A 17,459-nucleotide genomic window follows, 5' to 3' on the forward strand; every position below is an offset into this window, starting at 1 on the left:
TTGCAGCTCCTGTATATGGTTTCTGGTAAATTCCTGCCATCTCTAATACGCAGTTTGATCAATGTGTGTGAACATTTTTGGCCTGTTTATTTCACAGTACCAGACTTCCTACCAATACAGACTGCGCTTTGCCCTTTGGGCTATGATTATTTGTAGGTAAAGCTCAACAAATTGCAGAAGTACCTAGAGAAACAATTAATTTTATTTCCAATTGATTTGGAATGAAGGAGAACCAGGCTACCTATAAATCAAATCCGCACACTCTGATGGACAGAGGGTCATTGTTATGCACTGAATTCTGCAGCAGTTTTGTGGAAGAGTTCTCTAAATTCCTTGAGTGTTTGTCAAGAGATATGATTTATATTCAGCCTTCATGTGTAAGCCAGTCACACTACTGAGAATTGCACGTGCTTTAATAGCAACAGTATGAGGAAGGAAGGTTGTCTACTTTACAGGTTGGGAAAATGAAACATAAGAAGATGACCCTTTTAGCTAGTGAGGGAAACAAGCACAGCAGCTAAAGTTCCAGAATGTGGTGATCTGTCCATGAGAATATCCTTCCATAAGCAGAAAATCAGGCTGTAGTGAGGAACCACACAATCTCTGCAGCCTTATTAGGTGAACTAATTTCATTTCAGCAAGGCTGTTATTTTTTATAGATGGCATAACATGATTAAGAAGTGTAATTTGAATGTCTGATGCTGAACTAAAACAGATGACATGATGTTTCTGATCAGAAACTGTGCTGTGTTTTTAAATAGCCCTTGTTTAGAAGTATGTTCTTCACAACAGTGGAAAGGTCAAAACATTTGCATGTCTTCTATATGTGCCAAAGTATCACAGGGTGCAATTCAGTTGTTATCACATTTGCTGTGCTATCTGTCAGATATGTAGAAAGGGACTAGTGGCTGAAACAATCTGAGCACTGAAAGTCCTGGCTGCACTGGGACAGATTAGGTGTTGTCTCATCTTTCAGAGCTGCTGCCATGTGCACTGGTCTATTCAGAGTGATGGATGCAGCCAGTGTGGGCTGCACACCTGTGTTGTAAAGCTATCAGATGAAAGCTCCCTTAATTTGATAAGAAAATACTAATGCCTGACTGGGAACATGCAACCTTATCCCAGGTTCAAGGAGAGTAGTCTTATCAAGTAATCATCAGGGCTCATAGCCCCAGCTCAGGCAATCAAAAGTGTCACCAAAATCACTTCTGTTCCTTGTTAGAGCTCTTTCTTTGGGAATGCTTGGCTTCACTCATTCATGTTACAGAATAGACCTGAATTAGTTCATCCAAATTTCCTTCCCCTTCCCTTCCTTCAAGGTCATAGCTATGAAGATGAAGGATGTATCCTGCTGACATGTCGCTCAGTGCTCAGGAAATCCGGATGCTGTTCCTGGCCCTTCCCTTGATCTAATGGATAACAAGTTATTTCCCTACTCATTGCCTCCATGCTTTATGAATAAAACAGGACTAACCGTGTATTATTCTTCTTGTTTCCTACAAAAATTCTTTCAAACCCTTAAAAAGTAATGTAGTTTATTCCTGGGCTAGGAGGGAGATAATCAGAAGTGAGCTGTGGCTCATTTGTGATATTTTTGTGATGTTACAATGCGTGTCCAGAAGATTCAGCTCAGATTAATGCCTCTTGTCCAAAGCAGCCTGCGAGCATCTCAGTATAAATATTTTCTAATATGGTTAGAGATTTAACAAAAATAGAGGAATCGTTATTTACCTTCTGTACAGGTGGTAAATGGTAATGATTTGACCTGCTATTGACTAAATAATTAGAGTATATGCCATACTAATTTCTTCTGGGCAGTATCTCACTTTTAATAGTCCCAATTCAAGTCTCGTTGGAGTAAATAATACCAGAAAACTGACCTAATGTTGGTCAAATAAATGTGTTCCTCAAACATAATTATGTAATTTGTTTTAAACAGGACATACATTCTTGCATGTGAATCTTGAGTCCTTATAATGTGAAGGAAAATAGAGATATAAGGTTGTTAACAGTAGGTTTTCATCTTAGTGTGGAGTTGACTGGTTTCAACTAATTAAAAAAAATGAAAGTTGTTTTTATGCCTACAAAGTAAATTGGTTTTTGAAAATACATGTTTACTGGAGTTTTCAGAAACATGCAATTACCTAATTTAAGTGGGAAATCAAAATCTGAAGGCTTGAAAATCTCAGTAGGCTCATCTTTGCATCATTAGACATCTAAAACACCTTGACAAATTAGATCTAGACCTCATTATCAAACATATGTTACTTTGGCATTTCAGCATCCTTAATTGCCAAGAACATGCAGGAAAAGGGGGAAGGAAGGGATAGGACAAGTGTGGAGAAGTTGGTTGAGAAATTTGAGCTAAAACTTCAAATGGAGAATAATTGTTTCCCTGCTACAGAGCAAAACAGAGCTCAGGGAATTTATTACAATTGGTTCAGGGTCTTTGTGTTGTGCAGGGAAGGGCTGGAAAAGGTATTTTCTGTTTCAGCCTATCCCTAGTTCCTGTAAATAATGGGTTTCTAGTTCATGATATGCAACAGGCTCCTGTTTTTTTGGATTCTGGACCACTGAGTTCACATGGTCACTAAAGACCAATGGAGTGTGAGTTTACTGTGGAAAAGCTTTGTTCAGTACACAGACCTTTGGGGTAAATGGTGGCTGGCTGGTGCTCTCAAATTGTACAGTAATTTGATTTAGATATGGTCATTGCTTATTATGCATAAATTTTATGGAAGTGTCTCAAACCAACTTTTTAATCTGCAGGTATAGTTTTCTCTCCGGGATATTTGTAAGCATATTGTGTTGGCACAAAGTTAATGAGACTGTCCTTTTTAAAGCATCAAAGACTTTGTTCCTCCTTGATTTTGTTTACATCATTTGACACACAGATTTTTCATTCTTTTGAATGGAACTGAATTTAGCATCAGTAATAAGTATGCCCAGTCATCCTGTCAAAACAACTCTGAACATCTTTGTGTACATTCAAAAATAGCAAAACCAAAACCTGTCTGTCCTTTGGACCTGCCTGCATTTACACAAGCACATCACCCCAAGGATAGGGCTGGCACAGGACACAGTATGTGGCAATTGAAGGTGGCATTTGGGGTTCACAGTAACCTGTTACATGCTGTAAAATGAAGTTACTCTCATGGGAAAAAAAAAAGAAAAAAAAAAAAAGAAAACCTATATCACAAATTATCATTTTGTTTTCCAGAAAATCAACTTTTTATAATGAAACTGCATTCTTGTCACAGCAGGACTTCTCAGTTCTGCTAGCACCTCCAGGACAGGGTGGAGGTGGTTTTATTTGAGTCAAATTAATGTTTATAAGGTGAAAAAGGGTCACCAAATCTTTTCACCTGATGAAATCAAGTCAGTTTGTGTAGAAGGAACAGATGCTGCACTGCAGCCCTGTGATAAGTAATGTTTGCAGCCTGTGCACTAAGTGGAATTTAATAGTTTTTCTTTCTGGGGCAGATTGCTTGTGCTCACTTAAGTAAACAATCTTTGCTTTCTATTTGTGATGCAGCTGCACTTCTGACAGTGAGACGGGGGAAGATTTCAGGTATGATATTATATGCAGTTATTGGTTTCCCTGCTAAATTGATTGCAGAAATAAAAAACAAAGGTTTCTAAAAACTGTGCTTAAGATATAGAGTCAGAATTCTGAAAATCAGTGAAATTTTAACTGCATTATCTCAGGATACAATTTTTGAAAGCATTTATGCAAGTTATTTCAATAAGACTTGAATTTCTTTTGTGAAAGCATTGCCATTTGGAGATTTAGAAAATTGGATCCTGATATGTATTTGAAAATCTTTCTCTAAAGATCTGAACCAGTTTATGCTACACTTTGAAACATGGTATTAAGTCTTTAAAGGTCTAATTTATTAAGGCAAATTCTCCCCATTACCCTTCTCTTCATTTTTTTTACATCCTGTCATAAGTTTATTTTCTCACCTACCATTCTTCACACAGTGAAGTGTGGAGAGTAAAAGATTAGTCCATCTGTTGGTACAGAAATTATTTTTACCTGATTCACATAGCTCCCAGATTTTGGGAATATTTAACAAATCAACTAAGAACAAAGCTTTCTGTCTTTGGGGCACAAATCTCCAGAATGATAAATCTTGTGAAAGTGATGATCTTCTTCCTGCTGGACTCAGTGAAAACTTTGTTGTTGAAATCAGCAGTGTCATATGGCCTCCCTTACCTTGACTTAGGCTAAATTGTGTGGCTTTTACTGACCAAAATATTTTCTAGTTTCTGTGATTCTCCAACTATTCCCCTGCCTTTTCTTTAGATTTGCCAGCTTTTCTCTCCCATATACTTTATTTCTGGTTGTCAGGCTGAGTCCTCCAAAACTGCTGCTCCCATCTGTGTGTAGTATAAGAGGAACTTTCATGTACCTCATGTCTAAGCCTCATGGTAAAGGATACTTTGAAACCTTACAGTCCTTTCTGTGTTCAGAGACTGAAGTTTCTAGGCCAAATTGAAGGGAAACCATTTGAACCCATTAAGATAAAAGAGAAGTATGGTCAGAATCAGTCTCATGTTTGAAACTGGTATGGAAATGGATGGGGAAGAGTGAGATAACATGCACAGTGATATGGCAAGAATATTAAAATGTAGGAAAGACTGTTAGACTGGATGAAACAGTTACCTACATTATCATATGTTCTGGGAATCCTGGTTGGTTAAGTGCTGTAAGAATACCTCTGATGGTTTTGTTGCACTAACATCCTGTAGAACATCTTTGGTGTTCTCAGAAAAGTATTTTGCGTCAAAATCTTTTGAGGTCTTGAGTTTTACTCATAAGTGTTGAAGGCTTCCTACAAGGTTGTTTAGCACTTCTCCAAACTGAAGCTTTAACTCTACCCTTTTTAGGTCAGTATCACATAGCACAGAATTTTAGCATAAAAAGAGCTTTATTTCTGTTATGCAGTCATTTTGCTGGTTTTTTATATTATAGTATAGTTATATTACTTTGTGGTGTTATTTACATTGTCTGAAATAATTTTTTTATAAAAACTCTTGTGTTTGTTTTCTACAGCCCAGAGAAAGAATCTCCTGTTGACATGGAAGTCAGGTACAACATTTTAAAAACTAATGGCAAGCTCCAGAGGTATCTTCCAACCTCAGCCATTCTGTGACTTGGTGAACATTGTTCAGCAGTCTCTGCACCTAATGAGTTTAATATTCCCCCTTAGAAAACAAAAGGATGTCTTTGTATGCAGCTACTGCAAGATCTAAAACAAAACAAACAGGTGACCCTTGAAGTTTAATAATGGCAGAAAGATTTCTTCCTGCATGCTCAGGACTGGCAATACCAGAATGCTCCAATACTTTCAATCAGGCTGAAAATACAAGAAGCATATTTTTTTGCATTTGAAGTTATAATTCACAATAGTACACATTTCTCTCATATCTGAAGAGCATTTGAATTTGAGTTGACTGTAGTAGAAGTTAATGAATTGTGCAAAATAATCAAGACAAAACTGGAGTCAGCAATCCCAAAACACAGAGGAAAGACTTTGCAATATATTATTTCCTCCATCTTCATAATCCTAACTCCATTGCATTTTAAGTGCATATATTTTCTTTTAAAAATTGCCAGCATCTGACTTTGTAGGTTTATTGGGGCACTGAGATTCATATATGAGTGTCCCTTAACTAGTTGTGTTTGATCTTGAAGATCTACTGCACCTCCTGTACTTAACAAAGTTAAATGTGGAAGTAGAGATAAATTAATAAATTGAAGCAAATAATCCTCACAACAGAATGACTGAAAGAGTAAGGTTGGAAGGGACCAAAGGGGTCATCTGGTCCAACCTCTCTGCTCCAGCAGGGCCATCCCAGAGCACATGGCACAGGTTTGTGTCCAGATGGTTCTGGAGTCTCTCCACTGAGGGAGACTCCACACCCTCTCTGGCCAATCTGTTCCAGTGCTCAGTCACCCACACTCTAAAGAAGTGAATGTTGTTCCTTTTGACAGTGTTGTTTCTGAAGAATTAATCTGATTCATAATTAGTAAACAGGTTTGATTCTATTTTAGACAAAGTTCATAGTCTCCAGGGAGCTCAGGGAAGGTTTTCCCTATTTATTGCAAAGCTGAATTTTTCTGTCTGCACCTCTGTGATAATTAAGAGGCTGTGGTTAGTCTGTTGTCTTGTCAGAGGGGAAAAAAACACACTGCATTGCTGAAACACATGGTTATTTATGCAGTCTGGGGACAGGAGGCAATCACTTCCACCCACAGAATAATCCCTGAAAGGCCTGTATGTCCTAAACCATTGGTTTGCATTCAGTCCTAAAACTGTGAAACCTTATGGGTATTCAAGGCAGACTTTCAGAGCAAGACTTGCACGCTCCATTGCAGAATATTTTGTTCTCTGGATTTTCAGCCATGTGTTTCTCACAGTTTCAGTAAGAATTGTTTGATGGTCTCTACTGTAAGCAGCAATGTAGACATGCAATAGATTTCATATATGTGAAAAAGAAGCTTGCAAGCACTTGCAGGCTTTTTGTTTATGTCAAAATATGATCAGTCTTGATATGCCATCCTAGTGTCAGTTTGCAATTAGGATTAATTTAGAAGAATTTACTAAATCCTCAGTCCGTAATCAGTTTTGGCCTGTTGCCAAGTTCTTGCAGTAATGAATTTTCACTGATGTCCTAAAAGCAAAATGTAATCCAAATGTAAGTGATATTCCCAGACATTGTGCTGGTTCTCTCTATGGCAGGAGCCATATCTTCACTCAGCCAAAGAACACTTCCTGCCAAAGTTGTAAAAGTTTTTCCTCAAAACTTTGCTGATATTTTTCAAAAACTAGCAGTAACTTTTTGATCACATTGAGAATCATGAGCTGCAAAATTCACAGTTTAAGCAATGAAAAGGAAGGGAATACATCTTCATCTTGAAATGCTCAGAGCAATTTTTTCTCAATTATTGAGATGAAAATTTCATACAAATTGAAAAAGTACTGCTTTCTTGAGGTAGACCTGAATGTTCTTTGAATTAGATTTTGGGGCTGCAGGCTGGGCTGCCTAGGGGATATTTTCTGTCTTTTTTCTTTCTTTTGTTTAGCTATTTCTCTTTCATTTTCCAGTAAAGAAAATGCATAAAGCATAATGAAATTCTAGAGAACCATCATAAATTTCAACTTGGAAGCATGTTAGCAGAATAGTGGAATTGTGTGTTCTTTCAGATCATCAACAAAAATTGGATCCTATCTTGGTTTCTAAACAAGCTTGATAAAAGCTTTGAAAAAAAATGAGTAGGGCAAGTGACCTTAACTTATGAAGATAAATAAAATGTAATTTTTCAAGTCATGGTTTGAATTGCTTTCAGGTCTAACTAGAAATAGGCTGCCATAATGGCTGTCTAGCAGACAAAGGCCACATTTGGGTGTGAGAGGTCCTGTCTTTTTATTGGATTAGCTGATAGAGCTAGGAAGAAAACAAATATGCTTTTAGGCATATGATCCCTCTGTCTACCTTTTCTGTAGAAAGGATGATATGCCAATGAGTTTTGCAAAAGTATCAGTTCCTCTGATAAAAGATGTTGCCTTACTGGGATCTTTAAAGCACCACAGACAACAAAAGCACAAATTCCCTAGCAGGCACTTTCCTTTTTAAATAATAATAATAATAATAATTTCTGATAAATAATGTGTGCATAGTGAGTAAGATCCTGTTGACTGTACCTGCTAAATTGTCCCTTCTGATCATCCATTACGAGGGCCATTTCACTTGGGGAAATTCAGCAAATATTTTTTTTGTCTGTGTTCTCATTTCTATGCCTGTAAAGGCAAGAAAAGACTTAGTCATTTACTTTCTAACTCTAGTTCTCTTCTAAGAATGGGGAAAATAATGGCAGAGGGCACTGCCTTTGTGCATGTGTGGAGTTGTTTGGATCTTTTTGAAACACTTTATCTTGCTAGAATGTTCCTCCTGAAATATGCTGCCTAACTAGTGATCTGCTACACATTTAATTTTTTATTAATCTGTCCAAACAGAGCTGGGATTCAGTCTTTGATAATTTTCCTCCTGCCATCCACTCTGCTCAAGAGGCAGCTTTATTGAGCTGGACTCTCCAAATCCCATCTCACAATAGGAGACGAGGGAACAAAGTGAAATTTACTTGGGTAAACAATTCCAGTATTCTGTTGGAAATGTATCATCTTATGTATTTCCTTGATGGAAAAGCTATTGATTATCCGAAAGAAAGGAAGACCTTTTTGAAGACTAATTACTGGTTTCTTCATTTACAAGAAAATGGTTTCCAAAAGCAGCAATTACACTGGTAAGCTGGGAATTCCTGTGTTTGTTTTTCTCCCAGGAAAAGAGGTGCAGTAGCTTATGCATCCCAGAAGCCTTGGCTGCTCAATGCCACAGTGGAAGAGAACATCACATTTGAAAGCTCTTTTAACAAGCAGAGGTAACAGGTTCCAGCACTGTTGTGTTTTACTCCCCTTTTCCATAAATATTGGGGTCATGTGGGTCACACATGGGGCCCCATCTCCTTGTAGGAACAAACCTTCTGCTCCTGCCTGAAGGTGACAGTCTCCCCCTTGGACCACGTTTTTCCTGGGTGACACAAGGGACAGGGTTTGTCTCACTTGAACTCGGGTGTACAAATGTTTCCATTTCCAAGGACCATGTTTGTTTAGCGTGCAGTGTTCTCTCACATGATTGACTAGTTAGCCTCTCCTGGAAGGACATCACCTGCTTGGGAGTGGGAATACTGTTTGTAAATTATTAGTGGGCTGCCTTTTTATTCAGTATAAATGCCCACCAGACATTGTAAAATACTTAGAAATCAGTTGCTGGTATTCCATTCCCCCACCTTAAAAGAAGTGGTTGATTATGTGTTTGCATCCTACACTCATTTATTTTCTGTCATCCTTGGATATTGAAACAAGAAACAAAGGCCCTGGGTGTGAAAAACAGCTGCTAAAAATAGCAATATACCTTGAAAGAAGTTATGTTTATTTTTCCTAGGTTTAACTATTCAACATTTTTATTTGGGAAGCTGACATAAGATCCTTTTTCTGAGCTGAAACATTACTTACTTGCCTGTGATTGAAAGAGATCCCATTAGAACAATTAGTGACTAACAAATATGTTTTCCACTGTGTGATTTTTTCCAGCTGGTTAATTTTTGTTCCTCTGCAGGTGGGAAATGTGCTTCTCCAGCAGTATTTGTGTGGATTTTGTTGCCTTTTTGTTTCCACAGGTACAAAGCAGTAATTGATGCTTGTTCCCTCCAGCCTGATATTGACATTCTGCCTCACGGAGACCAAACCCAGATTGGAGAGAGGGTCAGTAAACAGCTACAGGCTTCTATTTTTGGTTTAGATATATAGAGGGGGGTTTATTATTTTGTTGGTTCTTAAAATCTTACAGGTTATTTGGCAACAAAGGTAATCTTTTAGTTAAGTGTATGTTTGGGTCATTAGTCTGAAAGCTCATTGCTCAGTGAACATGGAAACACTGTCATTTATGTGAGGTGCAATGATTTAAATGTGCTGCTATCAGAATGTTTGACTGTTCTGCAGCTGCTATTGCAGGTATCCTGACTTAACAGGATATTTTTTTGTTTCTTTAGAAGTAACAGAAAAATAAATAATACATAGATATATTTTTAGAGCCCTTTGATTTACAGAAGGGCAGGTATTTAATCAATGGCTTTATCATATCAGGGAAGATTAGGGAGTGATGAGAAAGGAAGCAGAAGCCAGAGATTTGTAAACAATTTACTCTAGCATATACTGGCACTGGTACAAACAAAAGAACCCCAAAAATTCCCCCTAAAACACCACAAGGATATATTACAGGCCCACACATCAGAAAAATTTCTCATGTTTCTCTGCCCAGAAAAGTCTTCTATGGATAATCCAGTGAGAATAAGGAATATGAATATTCAGTTGATGTTTTCTTTAGCTGTCTGATTGTTTCTCTCCTGCTTATCTCCAGGGTATTAATCTGTCTGGAGGGCAGCGCCAGCGGATCAGCGTGGCACGAGCACTTTACCAGCAGACAAATGTTGTGTTTCTGGTGAGTGGTGCCCTTCTGTTTATGCTCCATGCAGAAGAAGGAGCTGCTTTTTCATTTGGAGTATTTCATGGGTCACATGCTGAACATTGTGTTTCGCTGAGCCCAGCCAAATGTGCATTGTGTGTTTTATATCTCTTGTCAGCTAGCCTGCAGGTAGGAAGCATTTTGTAAAGGCTGCAGACAGGTAGGTATTGCACATTGAAGTGCTGATGCTTATCCTCTCAGTATGCTGAGTAAGCAAAAGTTCAATTTGACCCTTGCTTCTATTTTGGGGTCTTAGAAATGTAATAGTTTCATCTGTGTTCATGAAATTCCTAAGCTGTCTCAGGACTGAAATTAATGCTGCCTCATGTCTGGGATGTTTCTTTTCTGCAACAAAGCTGCTCTTGCACCCTGAACTGCCTGTTGTATATCCTGTCCCATCTTCAGCTATGGAAAGAGAGTGACAGCAGGTTCTAACACCTTCCCAGGTGGGAAAACAGATGCATCCTACACATTCACTCGTAGTGAGCTGGCTTGCTTTCCCATTTAGGACTTCCTTCTTGAGCTCAGTTTTCTAGAAGGTTTGAATCCAGCTGTTATGACAGTGAGATATAAATCATGTAGAATTAGGAAAGCTGTGCACATTAGCTGTCATCCCTAAAAGAAAGGGAAGCTATTTAGACCTTTCCCTGTAATTAGGCTGATCAATCTGTGCTTGCTTCACATGTAGGGCATTTCCAGGCAAAGATCAGAGTGCAGGAGCAGTTGGGTCAGGTGCTCCAAATCAGCTGATCCACTACTGGTCTGTAACTTGGTTTTGCCCTTTTTGTCCTTCTGTGAAGCACACTCAATAACCTCCTAATAACAACGGGTTCTCTTATGACAATGGAAAAGCACCTACAAATAAACTTTATTTCCAGTATTAATATTTAGAAAATAACCAGGAATCTTATATGTTAGTATTAGTAAACACTCAGTTCTTTTAAGGCTGGTTTTGTAAAGAAATACCTGTGAAACTTCACTCTCACAAGCACAAATGTCATGTGGCTGATGTTTAGGTCTGTGCCAGGTCAGAAGAGTGCAGCAGCAGACTGACAACATCCTTGCTCAGCGAGCACAGTGCACACACAGTTTTGAGATAAAATTCTGGATCATGAAGTTACTGTGTTTCAAAAGTACTTCCTAGGTGCTTTATGTCGTGATGCTCTGGTTTATTAGAATCTAAGTGGCCATCTTTATCTTACTGCTAATTTCAGATATTTTTGATTTCTAATGAAGCCTGGGTTTAGTGTAATATTATAGTGTGAAATAGTAACACTAAGTAAATCCTACAGCAAGTATCACTATTGCAAGCAGAAATATCAAATCAAATCACAAGGTTTGTGAGTCCATATAAATAAGATCAGGTAAACAAGTTTCCCAAAAGATGGTACAGATTAATTTACGCCTAAATGAATTGCATATAATCGATTGATTCAATAAGATAATGTAGGTCTCAAATCAAACATCTGAGCTGAGTCGACAAAATTATCAATATGCTTCTTTTGTGATATTTTTTTGGTGATTCTTTGTTAATAGAGTTAACAGAGTATTGATTTATGAAAAAAACAAAAACAAAATCAACAATAACAACAAGAAAAAACCAAAACAAACAAACAAAAACAAAAAAACAACTGAAGGCAGTGATGTTCAGTGGAGTCAGAAGTATGCTCATTGTCTCTATCCCTGGAGCAGTAATGCAATATCTGCCACAGAACCACAATGGGAGCCTGACATAAGCCGTGCTCTCCAGATGTATGGGCCATGAACTTATCTGGAGAGAGGGGCAGGTCCCAAGAAACCCCACAGAATTGTAGAATTGACACAGCTGGTGTTACTCCGTGCTCTCTGCAAAAACACAGTTCAAGTTTTGGTGTTCTGTAAATTAAGGAAACCATTCCACAATTTTGATCTGATGGCCTCATTTGTGTGTCTGTGTTGATCTACCTGGCTTTACTGGTATTAAAACCTGTCAGTTCCCTTGGATCCCACAAGTTCTGGCTCCAAAAGCTGACCCCTTTTCCTCATGACAGGATGATCCTTTTTCTGCCCTGGATATCCACCTGAGTGATCATCTCATGCAAGAAGGGATCCTGAAGATGCTGCGGGAGGACAAGCGGACCATTGTGCTGGTGACTCACAAGCTGCAGTACTTGCCCCACGCTGACTGGGTAAGGAACCTCTTCTCAGTTTTTCTGTGCAGGAAAAAACATGGCAGGAACATGTCTTGTTGCAAACAGTGCTTTCACTTCATATCTCCACCAAGTAATAGTTCAGTGAGAAGATATACAATAAAGATCTTTTGAAAATCAGCCAGTTAGAGGAGCCATAATTTTGAGATTCTCATCTTGGAACACCTAAATACATTGGATTTTTGTAGAGCTGCTACTTAATACTCTTGTGAAAGCAAGTTACATTTAAAATATATTGAGTATCCCAAAACATTAGTTACATTGTAAATTTTGGCTAATTTTTTGACCTCAAAACAGTGGAATGTTTGAGTAACACCTTTGCCTCTGCTGGGATGTTACTAGGAATTTGTGCTGTCACAGGAAAAGGTTCATTTATGCAAGCTGGTATGGAAATATAAGGAAAAAACCTAGTGTATCCCTGTGGTTAGTACTAGTATATATTAGTATATTAATAACATCTTTGCCCTTTGTGTATGGGCAAGATTTTAAGAAATGTGTAGTATTTGATTGTTCTGTTAGATTTCTTTTTTATATTTTCTACTTTCAAGGGGAAAAAAAAAAGGAGGTATGCTTTCCATACCAGTTTTTAATTGGAAATGTCAAAGATGAAATTTTTGGGGGTTTGTATTTTTTTTACTTCATTAGTTCCCATTGGCCTTGCACTTATTCCTGCAGTTTTCCAGCCTCCCAGGTCTCCTGGCCCATAGTGATTGATGACTGCAGTTATACCTCCTAGCAGGACTTCTCTCTTTCACCTCTTGCACAGGCTATAGCAGCAGTTTCCTGGGCTCAAGAAATAATCATATTGCAGCTGCTTCCCAAGCTTCATGCTGGCTTGGTATAAAGTTGCAGATAGGCATTCATCTTGTTCTGATCGGGATTTTGTGGGCAGCAATTGTTATTTATGGTCTCTGCTGTGACCTTGTCCCTCAGTTGTTTGTTTACCTTTAGAGTCACCACTGTCCTCAACATAGTCCTGGTTTTCAAATTAGTCTCTCTTGGGATACTGGAATTTTCTGCCTTCTTCCCCTCCCTATGAGTCCATCTCAAAAAACTTTTTCTTTTTTATTGTTATATATCTGCAATTTTTTAAAGGCTATGAAGACTGTGGCTGTTCATCAGTGTACTTGTTTTAATTTTCTTTGTGAATGTAAGACCCATTTTTAGATGTTGGTGTTTTAGGAGATGTACAGAAATTGCTCTAGTTTTATTATCTTCTAGATGTGTGATATTTTTATGAAATATGCTGTTTGAAACAGTAGCGATTTGTATGAACTTTATAATTTAAAAAAATTATTACAAAATAGTTCATGTTTTTTCCCTAAGTGTAGGTTTCATTAATCCTTAGCAATTCTTATCCAAATGGAGTAAAGAGGAAATATTTATTTTATTAAGAAATTTTAAATAAAAATATAGTTTGATGTTTATGCCATGGTCCCCCTAAATCTTTTCAATAAAACTCTCAGAAGAATTCAAGGTCCACCCCAGCTGAAGGTTTCCTGAATAAATTGATCACAAAAAGATCCTTGATTTCTTTATTTTTACCTTCTCTCCGGTGCAAATTCACAGCAATAATTGAAAGTAAATTCTTAGCAATAAATGAAATTGTTTATTTCCCCACTCCCTGCCTGTAGAAATTTCTGAGTTTCCAGGGAGAGAGAAAAATAAATAGTGCATTAACTCTTTTGTAATGATGGGTGTTTGCAATGTGCATGCCTCATTTTCCAGTTGTGCCAATCAGACCCAGAGTGGTGGTAGTTCCATTGTGTGTACAACATAGTTACACGGACACAAACTGGAAACTGCTCCCTGCAGACTTTGGCTTGCATAGATATTTTTCTTTTCCAGACTATGCCCACTATTTTATGCTTTTAAAGCTTTAGGGATTCAAATTGCCTAGCTCTTTCTTATCAGTCCATGGTATCAGAGAAGAAGCCAGCATGCTCATATCTAATTGCCTGAATGAGGGCAAAACCTCCTGCACTCAATGTCTTGCTAAAAGCTTTTTTCCTTTTAGGCGGTAAGAGAACTCTAAAATCTTATCTTGCTAATGACTTGTATTTAGGCATGGATCTGCCAACAGGGATTCCATTCTTCTTTCTTAAAAGCAGTCTTTCTTGAAAACATGGAGTGCAGGAAGTTTCTGGATTTTCAGCATGTTGAATGAAGGGGATGGAGCCAAGAGATAATGTCACTGTCTTTTTAGAAGACAGATTTGTTTGTGGAAATATTATTTATTTAAGAAAAGAGAAAATCCTGCCAAAGCACAGCAATATAGCTTTAAAATAAATAGACATACCTGGCTATTTATCTCAGCACTTGTGTTTCTGACTTTTTAGATAATTGCAATGAAAGATGGTAACATCCAGAGAGAAGGAACACTCAAGGACATTCAGAAATCAGAGACTGAGCTCTTTGAACACTGGAAGACATTAATGAATCGACAAGACCAAGAGCTGGAGAAGGTTTTTGATGGGCAGGGCAATCAATATATGCTAGAAAATTTTGTCTTTTTTTTTTTTTTTTGCCTTAGTTTGCAAGGTTTAACAAGAATTGACATGCTGTGTGTGATGTCTAACTTGATATGATTGTAGTATTGGTGTTACCGTTATTTTTTATCTCTTGAGATAAATTCCTTCATCTGGACATTCTCATATTTCCTTGATACTGTTCTAATCCATTCTTGGTAGGAAACCCTAGCCAATATTGTCACCTAAGGAATATAAATATGGCCATTCTAGGAAAAGCTTTGCTAATACTGACAGCTGGTTTTATAGATATGCCTGAATTTACTCATTGCCTTGGGTGGAAGTTTTTCAGATATGCCTATATCAAGTTCCCTAAATGATGAAGATGTGTTGTCTTTCATACTTATAACACGAGAAGAATGAGATATTAATCTTACTTCTTACTAATTTGGGATAACTGTCCAAGTTAAGATTCCAGGAGGGCTGGGACTGACAAGCTGAAATGAATGTTAGATATTTAATTTATGTTCTTTGGTTTTACACAGACCTAGAAAATCAATCACTTATGGCTGCCTGCTGTGAGATTCCTATTCCTATTTTTCATTGAGTGGAAACAGTTTTATCACAAGTAGCAATTTTTTGGTATTAATTCTCTGGTTGAAAACACATGAGCTGTCCCTTTTTCAGGAAACAACTATTGAGGAAAACCCTGTTTTGGAAAGAACAAACCTCCGGAGGACGATGTATTCCCGGGAAGCATTGCTGAAAGATGATGAAGAGGATGAAGGTAAAGGGCACCCTTTGAGCCCACTGCCAGCACATTACTGTTTCACACTTAAATTATATTAGAATGAATTAACACCATTCAAAATGGCAAGAGAACAAAACGTTTTTCATGTGGGTTGTGATTTATAGGAGTGCTTGTTTCCATTGCTTTGACCTCTGCACCAGAGTGATTGCAAGCATCCACAAGTCATTGCTTCCTCCAGACTTCTGAGGGTTTTTCTGATATGCAAATATGATTTAATAATGAATGAAGAATAGTATTAAACCGTATGCTGGGTGAACTTCATCTGTCAATAGCGAAAGATATTTGCTTAAAATTTTACAAAGGAAAGAAATTGCAATTGATTTTTATCCAACCAGTGCAGAAACATGGTTGAAGAAATTGATCACCAACTGCTGAGGGATTTTGCATCTTTTTAGTGTGCATTACTATTAAGTTTAGCACGTTAATACATGCAGTTCTGAGCAGGTGCTATGACCTTAAAGCCACCCTTTATTCTGGATAGGAAGACCTGGTTTGTAGCTACCACTTGCCAGTCCCTTGGATATGTATGTCAGCATGGCTGTCCTTTTTTCTTGCACCTCGCAGAAGAAGTAACAGAGAGTGATGACGAAGACAACCTGTCTTCAGTGCTGCACCAGAGAGCCAAGATGCCCTGGAGAGCCTGTGGCAAGTACCTGAGTGCAGCAGGGATCCTCCTGCTGCCCCTGCTGCTCCTGTCCCAGCTGCTGAAGCACACGGTGATGGTGGCCATCGACTACTGCCTGGCGCTCTGGACCGAGCATGCCATTTCTATCAAGATGGAGCCCGAGACAAAAAACTGCTCCCAGTGCATGGTAGGCACTGCCTCGTTCACCTTCCTCTTACAACTTCACTGGGGGTGTTCTCCTGCTGTCAACCTCTGCCCCAGGATTTGTATGCAATGTGCTATTTTTCTATAAAAGAACCATCCAGAGGATTTTGAAGCTCAATGCATTTTTGCATACACAGCACAGTAAAATGAAGTTAAGTTTGGTGTGGTCTTCTCCTTTTGCTAGATTTATTGTATATTGATATATAGTGTATTGATGTATTGTATTTTCAAACCTGGGTTTCTAAAATAATTTTGATATCAGAGTTCTTTGTTGTTTTCCCTGCACTGTTGCAGTCTCACAGCAGCCTGGGCTTTTTATGGTGTTCCTTGATTTTAAATTTCTGATTTATCGCTCATTTTCATGCAAACACTTCCCTCTCCGAAGGATAATAAATTACGATTTAAGATGGGTGAAAATCATGGACAGTTTAATTTGGGGAACAAAAAGGATATTCTCTCATATTTTTACACTTTTGTGCTTCTGTATTTACAATAATATTTTAAATGTAATTTAAAATGAATATTTGTGTTGCTCTTTGTTTCTTAGGAATTTGACCATTCTCCATATTCAAAAGGTTTCAGCATTCTTTGCTGCCTTGGCATCGTATTATGCCTTGTCACATCAATAGCAGTGGAGTGGACTGGCTTGAAAGTCACCAAAAAGCTACACTCTTCTTTACTAAATAAAATTATTTTGGCTCCAATGAGGTATTTCTTTGATTGTAATAGAAGTTTTATTATAGTAATTTTGTCTTCTTTACTTCAAGACAGTCTCCTAAGTGCAGTTTTTACTAAGAAATGATTGTACATTGCATATTTTTAAGATATCAGTGAAAAATTACCAGGTGTCAAGTTTCTGAGTAGTTTTTGAAAATGGTACCCAGGCCACTTGAGTTTCTAGACACAAGTCAAATGCCTCCTGCCTGACTGTGACTTCAGAGATTTGCTTCCTTGCATGTTTAATTTCTCTTGGCAGTTTTTAATTACAGAGAAAACACAATTATTGATCAATATGTGGTACAGATAATTCATAGCATGCTTCATCATCTTAATCACTGGAAATATTTACTGTC

General features: G+C 37.8%; 1 protein-coding gene across 7 annotated transcripts in view; it reads left to right on the forward strand.

Moving 5' to 3' along the window:
• ABCC8 (ATP binding cassette subfamily C member 8) overlaps window positions 1-17,459 on the forward strand; it is an 81,581-nt gene that overhangs the window by 46,324 nt on the left and 17,798 nt on the right. For all 7 annotated transcript variants that reach the window (XR_010364947.1, XM_064425356.1, XM_064425355.1 and 4 more), the window contains 10 exons: window positions 3,536-3,571; window positions 5,060-5,095; window positions 8,348-8,446; window positions 9,245-9,329; window positions 9,985-10,065; window positions 12,120-12,257; window positions 14,618-14,743; window positions 15,434-15,533; window positions 16,122-16,369; window positions 16,934-17,094. Coding sequence is in view for 6 of the 7 variants with exons in the window: in XM_064425356.1 (XP_064281426.1) it covers window positions 3,536-3,571; window positions 5,060-5,095; window positions 8,348-8,446; window positions 9,245-9,329; window positions 9,985-10,065; window positions 12,120-12,257; window positions 14,618-14,743; window positions 15,434-15,533; window positions 16,122-16,369; window positions 16,934-17,094 (1,110 nt within the window). In the remaining variant the exon portion in view is untranslated. The remainder of the gene's footprint in view (window positions 1-3,535; window positions 3,572-5,059; window positions 5,096-8,347; window positions 8,447-9,244; window positions 9,330-9,984; window positions 10,066-12,119; window positions 12,258-14,617; window positions 14,744-15,433; window positions 15,534-16,121; window positions 16,370-16,933; window positions 17,095-17,459) is intronic.

The sequence above is a fragment of the Passer domesticus genome, chromosome 6 (genome assembly GCF_036417665.1).
Source record: "Passer domesticus isolate bPasDom1 chromosome 6, bPasDom1.hap1, whole genome shotgun sequence".
In the NCBI taxonomy this organism is placed as follows: Eukaryota; Metazoa; Chordata; class Aves; order Passeriformes; family Passeridae; genus Passer; species Passer domesticus.